At 52.0% G+C, this 17028-nt stretch overlaps 5 protein-coding genes across 5 annotated transcripts; 2 read left to right on the forward strand and 3 right to left on the reverse strand.

The window, feature by feature from the left end:
* Positions 1-1132: 1132 nt before the first annotated feature.
* On the reverse strand, positions 1133-2833 carry GLOTRDRAFT_140859 (ArfGap-domain-containing protein; the record flags this gene model as incomplete). The annotated part of the gene is made up of 6 exons (XM_007871625.1): positions 1133-2181; positions 2242-2365; positions 2437-2479; positions 2531-2581; positions 2634-2700; positions 2755-2833. 6 exons carry the CDS (start codon positions 2831-2833, stop codon positions 1133-1135), a joined length of 1413 nt encoding a protein of 470 aa, XP_007869816.1.
* A 223-nt stretch (positions 2834-3056) lies between these two features.
* GLOTRDRAFT_65543 (uncharacterized protein) lies at positions 3057-3897 on the forward strand (the record flags this gene model as incomplete). Its single annotated transcript, XM_007871626.1, has 4 exons — positions 3057-3140; positions 3196-3290; positions 3343-3592; positions 3647-3897. The coding sequence occupies 4 exons, from the start codon at positions 3057-3059 to the stop codon at positions 3713-3715; spliced, it is 498 nt and encodes a 165-aa protein (XP_007869817.1). The 3' UTR covers positions 3716-3897.
* A 1027-nt stretch (positions 3898-4924) lies between these two features.
* Positions 4925-7810, reverse strand: GLOTRDRAFT_123056 (uncharacterized protein; the record flags this gene model as incomplete). Its single annotated transcript, XM_007871627.1, has 5 exons — positions 7669-7810; positions 7523-7609; positions 6494-7471; positions 5705-6443; positions 4925-5644 (listed from the first exon to the last, which is right to left on the reverse strand). Coding segments are annotated over exons 1-5 (2565 nt in total), but the record flags the coding sequence as incomplete, so codon positions are not given.
* A 1013-nt stretch (positions 7811-8823) lies between these two features.
* Positions 8824-11415, forward strand: GLOTRDRAFT_123057 (uncharacterized protein; the record flags this gene model as incomplete). The annotated part of the gene is made up of 9 exons (XM_007871628.1): positions 8824-8948; positions 8975-9134; positions 9278-9367; positions 9618-9794; positions 9853-10083; positions 10133-10282; positions 10336-10405; positions 10483-11228; positions 11284-11415. 9 exons carry the CDS (start codon positions 8824-8826, stop codon positions 11413-11415), a joined length of 1881 nt encoding a protein of 626 aa, XP_007869819.1.
* Positions 11416-11688: 273 nt separating this feature from the next.
* On the reverse strand, positions 11689-15583 carry GLOTRDRAFT_117854 (uncharacterized protein; the record flags this gene model as incomplete). The annotated part of the gene is made up of 15 exons (XM_007871629.1): positions 11689-12072; positions 12138-12236; positions 12290-12354; positions 12408-12512; positions 12567-12835; positions 12886-13048; positions 13102-13342; positions 13397-13535; positions 13589-13685; positions 13742-14076; positions 14127-14216; positions 14269-14661; positions 14750-14910; positions 14953-15034; positions 15492-15583. 15 exons carry the CDS (start codon positions 15581-15583, stop codon positions 11938-11940), a joined length of 2466 nt encoding a protein of 821 aa, XP_007869820.1. The 3' UTR covers positions 11689-11937.
* Positions 15584-17028: the final 1445 nt, after the last annotated feature.

The raw sequence follows: 17028 nt of genomic DNA on the forward strand, positions 1-17028 counted from the left end.
TCGCTAAAGAGATGGAGACAGTAGCTTCTTGAATCTTGTAGTAAGAAATTGTTCACTATTTTCTTTATTGATATGGGGGAGACTCGGCGGAAGTGCATGCAATCCACAACGCAGATATAATACATTATTTTGTTATTAACAGCTTTATTGCCGTCCACACGCGTGCGAGCAGAGGACAAAGGCAGCTGAGGTGCGACGACGCCGACGAGAACACTTCGAAAATCCGAATTGGGCAGTCGACGAACGTCGATAAACCGGCAGTAAACCGACGCGTCGTTAGTCGCTTAGCTGCCTTACATAATTCCGGTAAAACCTCGGACGACGAGTTGGGCCAGCCGTCTCAGAGCGTCCTCATCCTCACTAGTCGTCTTAATTAGGAAACACATCTATAAATAAGCTGCATTATATAAGCCCTATTACATAACATCTTCACATATGCCCTAGCAGAGAGGATCGAGGACGCGGAGACGGATGGTTCTAGGAGCCTGGGTGCAGTGGTGCCCGCCGTCGTAATTGCGGAGCGGACGCCTTATTCCAAACCAAAGCTTAGTTTAGTCCTGAAATTCGCTGGTATTTCTTCCACCGAATATGCTCTAATAAATGTTTCCTATCCTGGATATGGCCCACCACTAGTACTCATTGCCTGTGGCCCCAGTTGAGACATAGCCCTAGGCCTTCTGACCTTTGTCAATTTGCTTGACACTCGTCAGCACCTTAGCTATAGGATAATGGCAGCGGGAGATCCAGTCGACCTGCCCGACCAGGCTCAGTCCTAAGCATGAAGCTGGTGATCGTCGGTGACTTCACTCGGACCCTCCGTCTGCAAGTCTGTCACTGGCAGCAACAAGTTTGAAGTACTTGCAATTGAGGGTTCAAGCTTCGAGAAATGGGACCATAACATCACAGCTGGCTGTACAATTATTATCGCTGCGAGAAACTCAAGAATCTCTATGCTAAGCGCTGCATACGAACGTACTGTCAACGCATCCACGGCACCACTATACATTATTCATTATCCATGTTGTATACCTATCTCATCTGTACTACTCTCATATCGAGAGTCTCTGTCAGTAGACGTTTACTCCTCCTTCTGCCGCACGAATATCGAAGATATCGTAAAAGTCGTATCCGGCTACATCGCGCCCCACTGCCCTCCGCCACCCATATACGGCTGTCCAGCCCACTGCTGCTGAGGCTGCTGAAACTGCTGCCCGAACCCCGGTATGGGGGACGGCGTAGTTGCGAATGGCGGCTGCATCTGTGGCTGAGGCGACGGCGTGAACTGCTGGGGCTGCGGCTGGAAGGGCGCAGGTCCCCCTCCCATCATGGGTTGGTACGGTTGCTGCTGCTGGAAGGGCTGCAGTCCGACCTGTGGCTGTGGCGAGAACGTCTGGGGCTGCGGATTAAAGAGAGGCTGCGGCTGCGGCGAGAAGGGGTTGCTCTGCATGTTGCTCAGAGGGGAGAACGTAGGCGCAGAAGATGGTCCGGCGTAGTTTTGCGGGGGCTGAAGGCCCTGCTGGAACGGATTGCCGCCGTTCATCCCGAGACTGGGCATGCTGCCCACGGTCAGACTCATACCCATCGTCGGGACGCCGAGGTTGCCCATCGACGAGCCGGTCATATTACCACCGTACGAAAATTGCGGCTGTGACATGGGCGACGTGCCGAAACCGGTTGGGTTGCTCGCCAGGCTGCCGTAAGGACTCCCGGTCATGTTCATCGGGGACGATATCTGAGGCGCAGGAGGCGGTGAGAGGACCTGGAGAGGCAGCGAGCTGTTCTGAGCTGGGGCTTGCAGCGAGACAAGGTCGTCCCAAACAGGATTATCAGACGGTTTATGCACCTGAGGCTGAGATGACGAGGGTTGCTGGGTTTGGTTGTACTGCTGGCTACCAGAGGGATTTGGGTATGTACTGGACCTTGAAGCAGTAGAACTCGGAGGTCGATTCTGGGACGGAAGGGTGGTGGAGTTTGGAGGGTTGTTGGAAGAGGGACTGGTCTGCGACCGAATGGGAGCTACATTGGCTGCCGATCTTGAAGGTCCAAGCAAAGCTGCGGCTTTCGCGGAGTGATCAGGGGACACTTTGACTGGGGGAGCTACCCTAGGTGCCGGTCTCGAAGGGGCTTGCTGCGCCGCTGGTTGGGTGATTCGAGACATGAAGCGCTTGAATTCATACTTGGCTAACAAAACGAGTCGGGCGTAAGTTGTGCTTAAGTGATCTAAACTGGTCTCGCACATACATCTGATGTATTTCTCCAGCTCGCTGTCTCTCTCAGCTTCCATCATATTCGCGGGTGGTGGATGGCGCGTCTCGTCAGGATTGTAATAAGCATTCGACTTGATGTTCCCTGTGTTCTTCATATGCTAGATGGTCCAGGAAGAGAGGACAGTCAATACGGCGTAGTGCACGATACAGGACAGCGAGAGATGCGGACTTCGACTTGCTCCTTCGTCCACGTATCAAGAGTGAGACTCTTGCTGGGTTGCATACGTAAGTAAACAATGGTAGCAACGAGTACTCATACGCACACTTTCGATATGTGGGTGCCCATCTTCCGGTGAACAGCGGCGCAATGCACACTACATACAACACTTGGTTATGACAAACACAACCGCGAGCAGAGTACCATACCATAGGAAGATCCCCAGATTATGTGAAGCCCATCTTGGATTCCTCGTCTTGCAGTCAGCACATACATCTATTGGCGAACCGTTCAGTACCGACCGCATCCGAACGCGTTCTCTTAACTCACCGTTCCCGGGCTGCGCTACCAGCTCGAGCAGGATGCGCTGATGGCGTTCAGCCGCAATTTTGCTGACGCCGCTCGACATCGTGGCACGCAGCGTTGCCGACAAGGAATGGCACAGCGAGAAGCAAGAATGACATTGTCGACATCGAAGCTCGAGTATAAGGCAGGCGGAAGTCGCCGGACTCTTCCATCACTCTCACCTCGATCACAGCGATCTCTATTAGGTGAGGCTAACGCTCTGCGATTGACGCGTTACGCTCGTTATAAGGACTGGAATATTGGACGTCTACTTATTGAGCGCTGCTATGGCGTCTCAAGAACAAAAAACACCGTCTGACTTGGTCGGCGTATTCCTGACATACCCGTTCGCGGAAGACCAGGCATACCAGGTACGCAAGGTCGCTTCTGCATACCGGGCAACGTTCTTATGTATGCTTTTGCAAGCAAGGTCTAGCGAGCATACTGTCTGCTCTAGACGAGAAGCCCGATGAAGAAAGGGAACAGTTGTTGCTGCAGTCCAGAATATACTACTTCAACAGGTGAGACCTCCCAAGTCATCGTGGGTGGTATTTTGAGAGAGACCTGATACAGGATAACGGGTGCCTCCATAACGCCCGACGAGATTCGGTCGTACCAAGAACCCTTGTCTTCCAGATCGGAGGGTCCCAACGGTCCGGCTCTACCAGCAGGCAGCCCTACACCAGACAGTATATCGACATATTCGAATAGCACTGATTCCAGTGAACCGCCGACCCTGACCTTCGCCCAGCTCAAAGAATTAATTGAGACTGGGCAAACAGACCAAATACCAAATAATAAACTCATCCCAGACGCGCTCAACGTAAGTCTCACTATTGACGTTATGCTAGTATGCCGTATTGACAGCCTAACGAAGGAGGCACGCCCTAGCGAATCCAAGGCGCCTCCTCGCAAGAAACCTTGGGAGCAGGAACAGGCCTCATAATGTGTGGCACCGATATGAAGAACGCCTATGTATGTACTAGTAATGATTCTTCCTTGCATTAACAACGACATGCCCGACAAGCCTGCCATGCGAGCGTTTCGTATGTCACCCTTCTGAATCCCTGTCTGCGAAAGAAGATGCATGCACTTATAGTGGGGATGCCGAGATGCCTGCTTCATACACTTTCAGAGCAAGCCGATTCGAACTTGTACGGGGATCTTCAGCAAGTAGCGTGCTGTTGAAGCAACCTAGAATAAATAGATTCATAGCGATCGCAAGCAGAAAGACATCGTACACAGAAAGTCGGGCAGGACGTGTGCATTCGGAGACATCTAAAGTCTGTAGTCCAAAGTGATAGGAGGCATAACCGCTCCTGATTCGACCTCGCTCACATACACAACCATTCGGAAAAGGAGATAGCATGCAGGACGACTCTCCTAAAGCCTCGATGAAGATGCGTGTATCACCCATGCACTTCATCTGACCCACACCGCGGATAGGACGCAGCGCAACGGCAGAGATTCCGCGAATTGTCATAAGTTACCTCTGCCAATCCGATTCAGGGGGTGTAGACTGGCGTCGAGGGATCCGAAATGCGAGAGGGTCTTCCGTGAAGGATTCAGCTGCAGTAGGTCGTTAGGTATGTCCCCATGCATTCGAGAGAGGCCTGGGTTGCACCGGGCTAGAGTACAGCTGACCCCCTAACTCGTGTCGGTAAGGCGCAAAACTTGGCTGGCTAAGAGGTGTCCCCATAGACGCTCCTCGCGTATGGCCTAAATGAGACTGATCAGGGAATCCTAAGGCAGACGTATTGTGTATTTGCGTCGAATTGGCTATCGGGTTGAACTGCTGTGGGTTGGAGAACGTATCGTACCCGCCGAACGGGTCGTAACGCGTGGGGGCCTGGCTGGGCAACGAGGCCGGCGGATGGATAGTTGAAGGAAGCATGGAAGTAGAGGAGACGCGGTGGTGCCCGCTGCCGATAGGCAACTGTTGCTGCACAGCAAAGGATGGGGTGGGCGTCCCGCCAACTATACGGCCCGGCGAGAGTGGGCTATACGGAGACTGCATCGATGGCTGCAACGAACCATTACCGACCAAAGACACAGGTCGGCGTGGTGGCGGATAATACGGCTGACCAGCGAGAGACGCGGAGCCGAGAGTCGAGGTCTGGGGCGCGGTCGTCGTAGGTGCAGACCAGATCGACGGCCGAGAGCCAGTACCGAACAGTGCCTCAGCGTGAGTGCTGCTTACGATTCGTTGGGGAGGCTCGAGAGGCACTCCAGTCTTGAGACTATTCAATAGATCCGCAGCGGTCATGCCTTGACCGACGGAAGACTTAGGCGTGGTAACCGAGGGCGGCTCCTCCGCAATCCTAGCGGGAGACTGAGGCAACGATGTCTGAGTTGCGAAATTTGGGCGAGCTGGACTTTGATGGAGGACTGCAGGTGGAGATGGCAAAGCAGTGGGCACGGTCGGTCCTGTGGGCGATAAAGCAGACGGGCGCCTGGGAGATAGGACAGGTGGGGCTATGGGCGACAGAGCAGGCGGACCTATAGGAGATAAAGCAGGCGGAGCCACCGGCGACAGAGCAGGTGGGGCGATGGGTGACATAGCAGGCCGGGGGTTCCAGACAATCTCGTCCTCATCATCTCCTGCCTCAGAGCTCGAGGTGCGAAGACCAGATCTGAATGCATCGCCTGCCTCGCGTACAGGGTCATCGTCAGTACGAGTGACGTCCGTCATGGCATCCCCAATCACTTCATCTTCATCGGTACGTTCAGCGGCTTTGCTCACATTCACGATGGCGGGGATGGATTGGTCGGAGATCCCATTACTGGAATTTTCCCTAGCGGGAGCCTCGCTGGCAGCTTCAGCAGCCGTGGTTCTTAGGAGAAACTGGTTCCCTTTGAGGAGGATAGGAGACCCCTTGGGATTCATGGCCGCGTCAGACGGGTATGCGGTTACACAATGCTATAGGCGACTCACCGACACATCAGCTGCTGTGGACCGTGCGTCCTCCAGAATGTCGGCGATCCTCATCAGTTGTTCATCATTAGGATGTTCGTCCCCACCCGTCCTCTCGGTGCCCCGATCCATTAGATATTTTTTGAGGGGAATGAAGCCAGCCAGGTCGATGTCTTCCTCCAAAGCCCTGGTAAGTGCCGGCAGTTTCTCAAGAGGGAATGTACGAAGGAGAGCGGACATGAACTGGGTATATGTCGTCCAAAAGTCATCCATCCTAGCGATCAAGACGCTCGGCGCCCTGCCTCTCCTCCCATCGTTGTCTCTAGGCGCCGACCGTTGCGTGACGTATCCGATATTGGCTCGTAGCCACTTCCCGGCTATTCGCAGTGCAGGGAGCGTCCGCCTGAACACCGCGGTGATCTTCTGCGCCAGGTCGCCCTCCGCTGCGTCTTCGGGCGGCTTCTCCGCCAGCTCGTCGGTGCCGACTTCCATAAGCGTACGATGCAGCGCGATTATGTGGGAGGCGATCTGGGACTCGATAGTCGAAGCAGAGGCAGTTCTGACATGGTCCGGGTCACTTGATCGTGAGCGTCGATGCCCTGAGACAGGCGGATCTCGGAACTTGCGGTGTTTCAGCAAAGCGCCCTGGGCAAGTATGACGACCTCGCGGATAGTTTCCGGAGGGACAATCCGCTCAGAGACCAGATCTTTGAAGTCACGTAGAAGCTGCTCGGCGTGCATGGGACCCACTCCCCGTGTCCTTGGGTACAGTTAGCCCTACGATATTAGGATACAAGCAAGCGAACATACTCCTGAACTCCAAGCCTCCACAGTGCATGCAAGATGAGCACATCCTCCTTGAGCCGCGCTACCTTGTGCCGAGGCTCGGTTAAGGGTGGCCTCTCTGGTGACTTTCTCCATGCATCTAGCGCCTTGTCCAATATGATCCCCATATTGCCCGTGGCAGGGTCGTAGGGTTGTAGGACGCACAATGCCTTGTAGTAATGCACGAGCGACCCAAACGTATCTTTCTTGTACATTGACAGAATGGCCAGCTGGTGTGATGCGTTGCCTTCGTCCGGCACCAGAAGCCGCGCCTGCTCGTAATACCTCTGCGCTCTTTCATAGTTTCGTTCGCGAGCGGGCATCTGCTCCGAGGTGCTGATACCTCCACCCCTACCCCTTCCCCTGCCACCTCGCGGAGGCCTGATGGGTCCAGCGGCAGGGCCGTCCTCGTGGCCCGCCCGAGGCCTACCGCCTCCATCATTGTATAGTTCCTTGTATCGAGCCAAGTCTCCGAGGCATACGAGAGCCTTCGCGAGGATGAAGAGCTGCCCTTTGCGCTGGTCAGATTTCTGGGGCACAACGTCCGTAGACCCATCTTCCGGCGGGAATCCCAGATTGTTCCGTCCATTCTGCAATCCTTCCTCCGGCTGGCCTTCTCCTTCCCCTGAAGCAATCCCGAGCGCAAATAGAGCAGGTTGAGCGTCATTCAAACCAAACGTGCGTTGGAATCGTAAGACGAGCTGGATCCAGAAGCGTTCCTCCTCCGCGAGGAATTGACGGAACCTGGATAAGAGCTTGCGATATTCTACCGGGCCGCCCTGCTGGTGGCGTGGGCCATGCCGTGGTGGGGGCCCAAATACGACACGGTCGAGCGCGAGGATCCGCTGCTTGTACTGTGATATGAAGTGGTGGGACGTGGACATCCACAGGTGCGTTTCGACATCTTTGGTTTCCTTCGCGTAAGGGTAAAGCAGGAGCAGGCGAAGATATAAGCGTCTGAGACTGCAACGGGGGTTGTAAGTGTGCGGATGGCGTCAATATAGCCGGACTCACTTCTTCCTCTGGAACTCGACCTCCTTCGCCCACGGCTCGCACGTTTTCTGTAATTCCTTCAGCGACTGCTGTACATTCCTCGCCTCCCTATCTCGCGCATCGATTCAGAGCCTGACACGGTCTGATCAGCGGCTATATGCGCGTACCTCGACAATTGCGAAGCTGTTTCTGCTGTTGTGTTGGACATGGTTTCTAGTATGCGATGTTATGACACCATATTCTCGTTGCGTAGGTACATCGGAGGTTGAAGGCTATATGGACACGTTGTTAGCTTCTAATACCTAGCATAAGCGCTGCAGAACAAGATGAACACTGGGTCTCAGCTGAGAATCGCGTCGGCGCCTATAAGCAGGCTATGTGCGGGCCGATGCGAGCGGCTCTCTCTTGCCTCTTGCGGGCTCGACTCAGGTCTCTTGCTCTTGCTCGACTTGAGAAACGATGACGACGGCTCGATGGACGCAGCAGGCAAAGCCACTATTATTTCAGAGCTTGTTCGTCATCACATTGCACGTCGAGCACATGCAAATTGTGTTCTACCTGTATTCATCGGCCAGATTCCTTCTGTCTGGAGCTGCTCCAAGTTGCCATGAATAACTGCGTTCTCAGTTGGTCGGCACTCTTATAACAGCCAAACTCCATCATATGGTCAAAGTTTTCATGATTGTGCAAGATATGTGCATTGAATGACAGAGTCAAAACACATTCGACTCAGCTCGGATGAGCTGAATCTCGAAGTGAGTTCACTGCCAGTAATCCAGGCTGAAGCTGTGTCTTCATATCATCTTCAGAGGAATAGTTATCTGACTTCGTAAGTCTAAGCGGATGTTGGCGAATGGTCGATGATCCCTCATGCGATAGTTCTGGAACCTAGCAATAATATTGTCGACTCATCGCCAGCTGGGATGGCCTTGAGCCTTGAGGTGGACTTCCCTGTCATTGCAGTTCGACAGAAGGGAAATATCTGATTCATAACTGACCAACTTTATCTTGTCTGTAACTTACGTTGTCGGTATCTTGCCGTCCTCTGTCGCTGCAGGGAATTCCCTTTTGTCTTTGCCACAGCATGCGAAATTATCTCGTTCATCATGCAATCGTCTTGTTCGTGCCACAACGGTAGATAAACTTAGTCCCTCTAGCAATCGACTATCCGCGCGTAGATGTTTCTGTCTGGACGGCGAGTACATAATGACTTGAACGCCGGTCAGATATCAATATTATAGCCAATATTAATCCTTACGTATCTGCGAGGCACAAGTATCTACATCTTCTTCTCCTTTTTCTCCCTCTCCCCGTTTCCAAGTATGGCCACTATATACCAGCAGAGAGCGAAAAGATGGAACACAAATCCCTGGCTAGCGGAATGGTTCTCCAACACCTTCGAATACTGTCACAACTGCCCAGAAGGCAAACAAGCATTTCGCGAAGAGTGAGTTCTTACACTTATGCCTGCAGAAGTGTAGTTTCAGCCCCAGCGTTCAACAGCGTCTTAAGCAAGTTTGGACCCGCGGAGGGCCGCAAAGTGCTGAATATATGCACCGAGAAACCAACCCCGAGGGCACGCAGCCGTTATGCCAATGCTAAGGGCAAGGCCAGATTATTCCACTTGGCCGGGGTGAGTTGCATATTGTCTGTGAGGCAATATGAATCTTACCTCGGGAAGACCGAGTTTGGTAGGGTGATGAGAGTCTCTCATAATGAGCAGAATATTGAATCCCTCCAGGCATCTGCGACGAAGCGATGAAGGTTTATCATCAGTATGTAGCTGAGAAAAATCTATGCCACCCAGAGAGAGTCCTACCTGCTGTCAAGAGACGCCGGGGGGAAAGCTCTACTGCGTGGTTAGCGGTGAGTTCATTCAATCATGATGCCTTGTACAGTTTGAACTCATGGCTTGTTTATTTTCAGCGTCGTCACGGTTTGATAGCCCATGGCGTGTTGAAGACTCTTCTCTGACCTTTTTTCAACAGCTTCGTTGCTGGAAGGCTGCAAGATACCTAACGTGGATTTCGAGACGGCGAGAGCCATAGCGATCTCTGAATTTGTTGGTTTATCCTCGCTATACGTGCGAAATGCTGTTGTTGAATATTCCTACTAGGACAAGGTCCGCGATACTATGGAATTACAGCGGACCAGGCCCGATATCTTCGTGCCTGGCATCCTTCGCAGAGGCGCGAGCACGATCCCCTCGCCCGAGATCCTCTCCAAACCGGGCCACTACCAGGAATTTCACCGGACCCATGATGCTATACGATCTCGGATGTATATCTTTACAGTGGGTTTCCAGTATTCTTGAGTTGGCCATTCAGATTGATATCCCTGTACTGTTTTAGATGTCTTATATGACCTGGAAAGATGCAGCAGAGCTATTCGAAGACCTAGCTAGGCAGGGCCTCACGACAGCCTCTGCTATAGAAAGGGCGTATAGGCAAGACACCAAGCTCATGTGGCGCCTGGTTACCTGCTTTGCGAAGGCGGACTTCTTGAAAGGTCTTCTGTGGGGAACGTTCGTCCAGATAGTCTCCTGGAGTGACCATTTCAGCAAGTATTTCAAGAGGTGGCGGGTCCGTCCTATCTCCAAATACCTTAGATCCCCTTATTGATGTATCATAGTCTCAGGATGGTGTCGCTCATGTTGAGCCGAACGTGTCCTACATTACTAAGAATGGCTTCAATAAGAGTCAACTGGATGAACTTGTCTTCCGCTCTTTTTGTGACAGCGGGCATACTGGCGCTTTCTTCGAGAACCTGAGCATGCTGCTGGTCCGTTCTAGTGTTTTAGACGCTGGTCGCTGTTTCCTAACGTTTTCCTCCAGGAGGAGGACCCGACACTGACTCGTAAATTTGACGCTGACGTATTCGACGCGATGGGTGACCTTGCCATAGGTATGTGATACTTCGACTATTTTCTCGGCTCAACAGCTCATTGACTTGATGTGCAACACCCATATTATTGTCTCCAGTCTCGGAATTCATTGTGAACATTCGTGACTCTGCGTTCGGGCAAACTCTATGCAAGCACATGAAATCTGTTCTCGAGTCGGATTCTCTATCAGTCAATGACATGTTCCCGTTCGTGTGTGGGATTCATCCATCGAAGTTATCTTATCCCTCGGTCCCACCGTCCGATTTCTGGACCGCTGCCAACGTAATGGTGCGCGCCGTCGCGAACGCTTGGCTGCAAGTAACTGGATCGCTCGACTTGTGGGAGCCATTACACAGTTTGAACATCAGTATCCTGGACCCAGGAAGCAATCATACCTTGCCGAGCGTTTTCGATGCATTTTGGACCGATATTGACCTTCAACTTTGGGAAATGGCTAAAGCTCTTGATTGGCCTGGGCGAACGGGGTCAGTTGCGAAGAAATTCGGTCTCCTTTCACCTTCGGATCCCAATAAGCCAACTTTCCTCCGAAACCTTCTCATTTATATGGATGTCTGCGAGGGTGAAGAAAGGAAGGCACAGTCTACGCCAGCCCCTGCTCCGGTCGTCGACGTTCCTCTCGCTGCCCCGAGGGAATCCGTCGCGCAATCAGGCCATGCTTTTGTCAAAGAAATGAATGTTAAGGGCCCGAAAGCCAAGACTCGATCTGCTGGACAAGGCAAGGAGCCTTCCAGGACACAGGATCACAATAAGGAAGAAGAATCTCTCGAAAGCTTTCCCCTATATCTTCCGCCTCAGTTCAAGTTGGGGAGGAAGGTAGGCAAGGTACGTCCGTTGAAGGGCCGGGAGGACACTTGGTAAGTCTGATATTGTTCTGCAGATATTCGAGCGGCTACTAGATCCTGACCCGGAAACGTCCCCTGATGAAAATGCTCCGAAGAAAGGGCAGATCAGATGGGGTGACTTTGAACGAGTTAGTCTTATCAATGAGTCACGTTACAAAGGTCGCTAATTCACTCGAGCTAGGCCATGCGGCGCATCGGGTTCGCAATTGTGCAGACGGCGGGATCATCTGTCCGATTCGACCCCCCTGCACAGACGGCGAGACCGATATCTTTCCACCGAGTAAGCGACTACATCATGTGTATTCAAGTCAGTGACAGCTCATACGAGGGTTTTCAGCCTCATCCTGAGTCCATTCTCACTCCTATTTTGATAAAATGGTGCGCCGAGCAGCTGCGTTGGTAGGGTTACACTGAGTTCAGGTCCGTATAGGATCGGTGCTCGCCTTCGGAGATGCTATGGATGGACACAAGCAACATTTGCCCGCCTGGACGGCGGAGAAGATGCCGATTGACACATAGGTATATGATCCAATGTTTGCTAAGGTCGTCAAGCCAATCCGATTTCCATTCCATCGTCAATGTATCGTGAGTAACAGATCATACAGTAGATATATGCGAGAAAACAGCGACTGCATAAGGGAGCAGTAGAAATATGCCAAGAACAATGTTCGAGAGATGTATCATTCGTTCTAGTCGTCTACTTCTTCGTCATCCCGGTCGTCAGCGCGGAAAAGAGCCACGAGGTCGTCGAGACCAAGTTTGGCCGACTTGAGCTTGTTCCCAGCAAGGGCTGCATCCGCTAGGGCACGCTTCTTCTCTTGCAGCTGTACGAAAAGAATCGTTCAGTAAGGCTCGGTGGCACAGCTAACATCTATAACTAGATGCGGACCTCGAGTATGCGTTGTTCGACGGTGTCCTCTATCGTAAGCTTGAAGATGGAAACATCGCGTTTTTGACCAAATCGATGAGCCCGGTCAAAGGCTTGATCCTGGCAGAACAGTAAGAACCGGATTACCAAAGTCCTCTAGGACGAGAACCTACTTCTAATGCCGGATTCCACCACAGGTCAGTCAGAATGACGTTGTTGCATGCAGTCAGGTTCAAGCCTGTCATCACCAGTCGTCAGCGGTTACCCAGCGACTTGAAATGAGGTACCCACCTGTACTCCCCGCCTTGAAGGAAATCAAAATGATAGTTGTCTTGCTATCACTCTTCAGTTTCTCTAGTGCGGCATCTCGTTTGTCCTTGGTCATAGAACCATCATCTGGAGGACACCTAGTTAGCGTGAATGGGATGTGGTCGAGCATCGATGACTCACATCGGACGAAACGGAAACCCTCGGCCTTCAAGAAGGGTTCGATCAGGTCAAGCATCGACGTGAATTGCGAGAATATGATAGTCTTCTCTGTGCCGTCTGACCTATCGTCGATCTCACGCAAGAGCTCGACGATCTTCCGGATTTTAGCTGAGTCCTGCGGCAAACCGAGCGGCCCCGTGACAGTCGACTTGCGCCGAGCTTTTCGTGCGAGGTCTGCGCAAGCAATACAGTAACTTCCGTCTTCGTCTGACATGTTCGACGAGTCCAAGCTGCAACTCTCATTAGCTGAGCTCAGACTACGTCAAGCCACGCAACTTACTCTGTACGGCACATTTGACATTTCGGTCGGTTGGTGACGTTCATGGCTCCGAATGCCTTGGCCAAGTCGTCGTCATCCTCATCGTCGTTCTTTGCTTCCCTTGGCTCGATAGCCTCCTCATCCGCCCGGTAATCTTTGTTTATCAAAGCAGGATGGTCACAGGCTAGAAATAATACTGAGCTCATGACGCAGCTTGCGCGCGGCCATACAGCTCACCTTGCCGAAGGCGCAGAAGTAGCACCAAGATAGTGGTGTAACTCTTCTGCAGATCACCCGCCCGCGCGAGTTTCTCGAACGAGCTCCGTACTTTCTCCTCGACGGCGTTATAGAATGCGCGCTCCTCCACGTCAAATGCACACGACACCACTTCCACCTTCCGAGCGGGTAGCTCCAAAAGTGGTTTGCCGTTCAGGAACGTGTCCTTCTTCCTGCGCAGCATAATCGCAGCAAGGACCACCTGCCCGGAGTGTGAGATACAGTTAATCCATGCGAATCCATGGAAGAAACTTACATGAAGTCGTTTCATCGGGAGGGCGGACCGGCCGGATTTGACTGGCTTCGCAATCTTCTCGTTGAACGTCTCCCAATCGTTCAGGGGCCGTATCTCGAGGAACTTGAGCAAAGAGTAAAGCTCCTCCACGCTGTTTTGACTATAATACCTCATGAGAAGACAAGCAGCATTTGGATGAAAATGTATACATACAGCGGAGTACCCGTTAGACACCACTTGTACTTCCCGTCCAAGGCATGGCAGGCCATAGACATCTTCGCCTTGCGATTCTTAATATTATGTGCCTCGTCTATCGAAATCAAAGGTCAGCTAGGACGCACGCCAAGAATAAGGGCAGAGCAGAACCTAGGACAATCCTCCACCACCTAACACGGAACAGCGCATTCTTGGCCTCTGCCTTCTTCTTGGCCCGTGTCTTCGGCTTCTTCTTGAGCAGAGTGCCGCCAAAATCGTCGGAGTCGTCATCGCTGCTGCCGCCCGCCGCGTTCTTCGGGTCGCTCTGGTACACCTGGTACTCCTGCGCGACGATCTGGTACGTGGTGACGACGATGTGCGCGCGCTTCAGCTCCTCGGGGTTTGTCGCGCGCTTGGGACCGTGGTGCTCGATGACACGGAGGCCGTCCGTGATCTTGGCAGCCTCGCTCTTCCATTGGGCCACCAGCGCGAGTGGGCAAACGACGCTGTAACCGACTAAGCTGACGTGTGGAGGCAAGGTTGGCTTGGCACTTACAGCGTCGGGGCCGCCCAGCCCTCTTTCTTATCCGTCTTCGTCGGTCTCCCTTCCACAATTCTCGTCAGCATCTGTATTGTCTTTCCCAGCCTGCAAGCACGAACATCAGTCCTAAATCCTTCCCCACCTCGGAGGCACTCACCCCATGTCGTCCGCCAAGATACCGCCTCTGCCCTTCCCTTGCTCTCGCTCCGCCATCCACGTCCGCCCTATGATCTGGTGCGGCAGCAGCGTCACGCTCTCCTTGAACCCGGGCACCTTCGCGAGCGACATGTCGATCTCCACGTCCTCGCCTTGGGCGAGTGTGTCTTCGCATAGGGCGCGAATGTCCTTCTCCGCCTGCTCGGCCGTCTTCTTGGGCTCGTAGAGGTACCTTTCCTCGGGTACGTCGAAGGTTTCCCATACGGGGTTGTTGGCGGGCGGGTTAGCCTGGGAGGCAGAAATATACGGTTGTGGTACGGGCATGAGGATGGCGTGCGCTGCCGTTGATTTGGTCGTGTTGGTAGCGACTGTCTGTACCTCGTCTTCAGAGTCACTTTCGACGACCAGTCTGCCGCCTTTCTTGACAGCAAGTCTAATGCAGGTGATTAGGTACGATGCTATAGTCCCAGTGTAGAGCGTACTGTGGTTCGGGAAACCTAACGTACTCCACGCCATCCGACTCTGTCTCCGAGTCCGAGTCTATCACACGCTGAGACATCCGCTTGGGAACAGGAGATCCTGAGTCTCTGGACGAAGTTGAAGCCGTCGACGATGAAGACGCGGAAGACACAGACTTGGTTTCCTGTCAAATTGCTGCTTTAAAACACAAGCTACTTCCACTCACAATTATTGTTTGTGCCGGCGACACGTTTGTGGCGGGTTTTGGAAGCTCGGGATAAAGGCCAGAGCCTGCAAGTCGTCGTCGCCTGCAACAACAACAATGAGCAAAGGTACGCTAGCAAGCGGCAGCCTTACATATTCTCCATCGTTGCTGCTCGTCGTCAATGGCGATTATGAGATGTTTACGTTTGGTTCAAAGAATATTGAATTTACGACTCCGAACGACGCGTTCTGGTCACGTGATGTAATTGAACTCTACATGCCACTTCGGGAGTCAATCGGGAGTTACAGTGCCTTGCATAAGAAACTGAACATCGCATTTCCGCGCGCGTTGTTTGTTCGCGCCAAATATTCCCTTTTCGGGTAGGTCCGGAAGGCCTCTTGCGGGACCATTTGTTGGGCAGGGACTCGCAGATGCCCCGAAAGACTTCAGGAAATGCATGAAATGTATATTCTACAACTACACTAAGGGCTGTAAATCATAATACTCTGCCCCCAACTGTATGCCTAGCTACCATCTCTCTCGATGGGTCTTTGCCGCACATTTGCTGATACCCGAAGAGGTATATTTTGGCGCGGACAAACAACGCGCGCGGAAATGCGATGTTCAGTTTCTTATGCAATGCACTGTACATTCTTTTGCCATTGCCGAGGGAGAAAGGTTGTACGAAAGGTATTACCAACTCCTAGACATTTATGTCATGCTTACATGACCCAGCTATCTGGACCTGTGATGGACATCCACTGGAATTGTTGTGTGTATGAAAGACAATATTTTAATCCATTTGGGAAGGTAATAGCCGAGATACTTTTTTATTTTATTTCGAATCTATTTACACAGTGAACTGCTTATGTAATGCACATCCCCTTTCCGACATATATTTGAGCCATAACTCATGAACAATTGCATTTGGCATAAAGATGACCATTGTAGTAGTCTTTGAGCTCTATCTAGCAATGTAAAGTGGAGAGCGAATTAGATCTCACTTCACTAGGAAGATTTACACATAGTTTGGAAACAGTCCCCATTGTAGTTGACCTCCTTTTCAGCCACAAGACAACATAATGTTCTGGTAATACTACCATTCGTGTAGAGGGAAAATAGTGCTAGAAGTTTACATTTTGTACCAAAGAGAAATATGCAACTGTTGCTGAGATACAAGTCATTGCAAGGGTGGTGCAATATTTTTCAGTTCACTGTATATGTATACTATATTTTCACGCCAACCCAATGAATTACTAAAGATAACCTATAGCCTTTCATATAACCATTTGCTACACCCCAAACCTCCCGGAGTGATGATTGGCACTGGCAGTGGAAAGCATACACAACAGTTCATGAGTTGTGATTCGGCTTTACTGATCCTTTCTGCAGAAACTGATGATCTCGTTGATACGCTTCAGGATCATCTGACCCCCGAAAACGCGGACTCAGCACATCGTACAAGCCCTCCGGAGCTTATTCGCCACAGCGCTCACACGCCTCTAGGCTTCTATGGGCTCTAAAGAATTGTTCTATCTAGCTCCGGACTTCCTAGCATCCTCGAGGTGTACATGGACCCATTCCGTGATTTATCTCCACGGACAGGAGCTCCGGAGTGACTTAACCAATGCGACTTCTAGATGAATTAGCTCCGGGGCCCGCGGACGCTTCTGTCGAGGGGTGACATCTTCATGCCCAACCTCCAACACTCACTCCCTCTTGTTTCCATCAAACTACGGAAGGTGCGGACACATATGAGTCACCATGAGGCCAGCATCAGTCAGCAAGTGGCCGGAGGTAATTAGCACGTGACTGGCACATCGCGCGGAGTGATGGGACCACTTAGGGCAGGTGGCGGAGCGTCGAGGCGACCTCTAGGGGCTGGGACGAGCAAGTGGGAGTGCAAGAGAGTCACATGGTGTATGGTATTGGCAAGTGCTGAGCAATCCTGTGGGTAGCAGCGTTTATTTGTTATTTATCTCTGGACAGTTGCAAAGCCATTCCTGTAGTATAAATTGTACAAAGTAGCGTACAGAAAAACAAGTTTCGACTTCACCATCTCAGAGACTTAGCGTTACAATCTCAGCGACCCAAGAA

The sequence above is a fragment of the Gloeophyllum trabeum genome (assembly GCF_000344685.1).
Source record: "Gloeophyllum trabeum ATCC 11539 unplaced genomic scaffold GLOTRscaffold_00014, whole genome shotgun sequence".
NCBI classification, from domain to species: Eukaryota; Fungi; Basidiomycota; class Agaricomycetes; order Gloeophyllales; family Gloeophyllaceae; genus Gloeophyllum; species Gloeophyllum trabeum.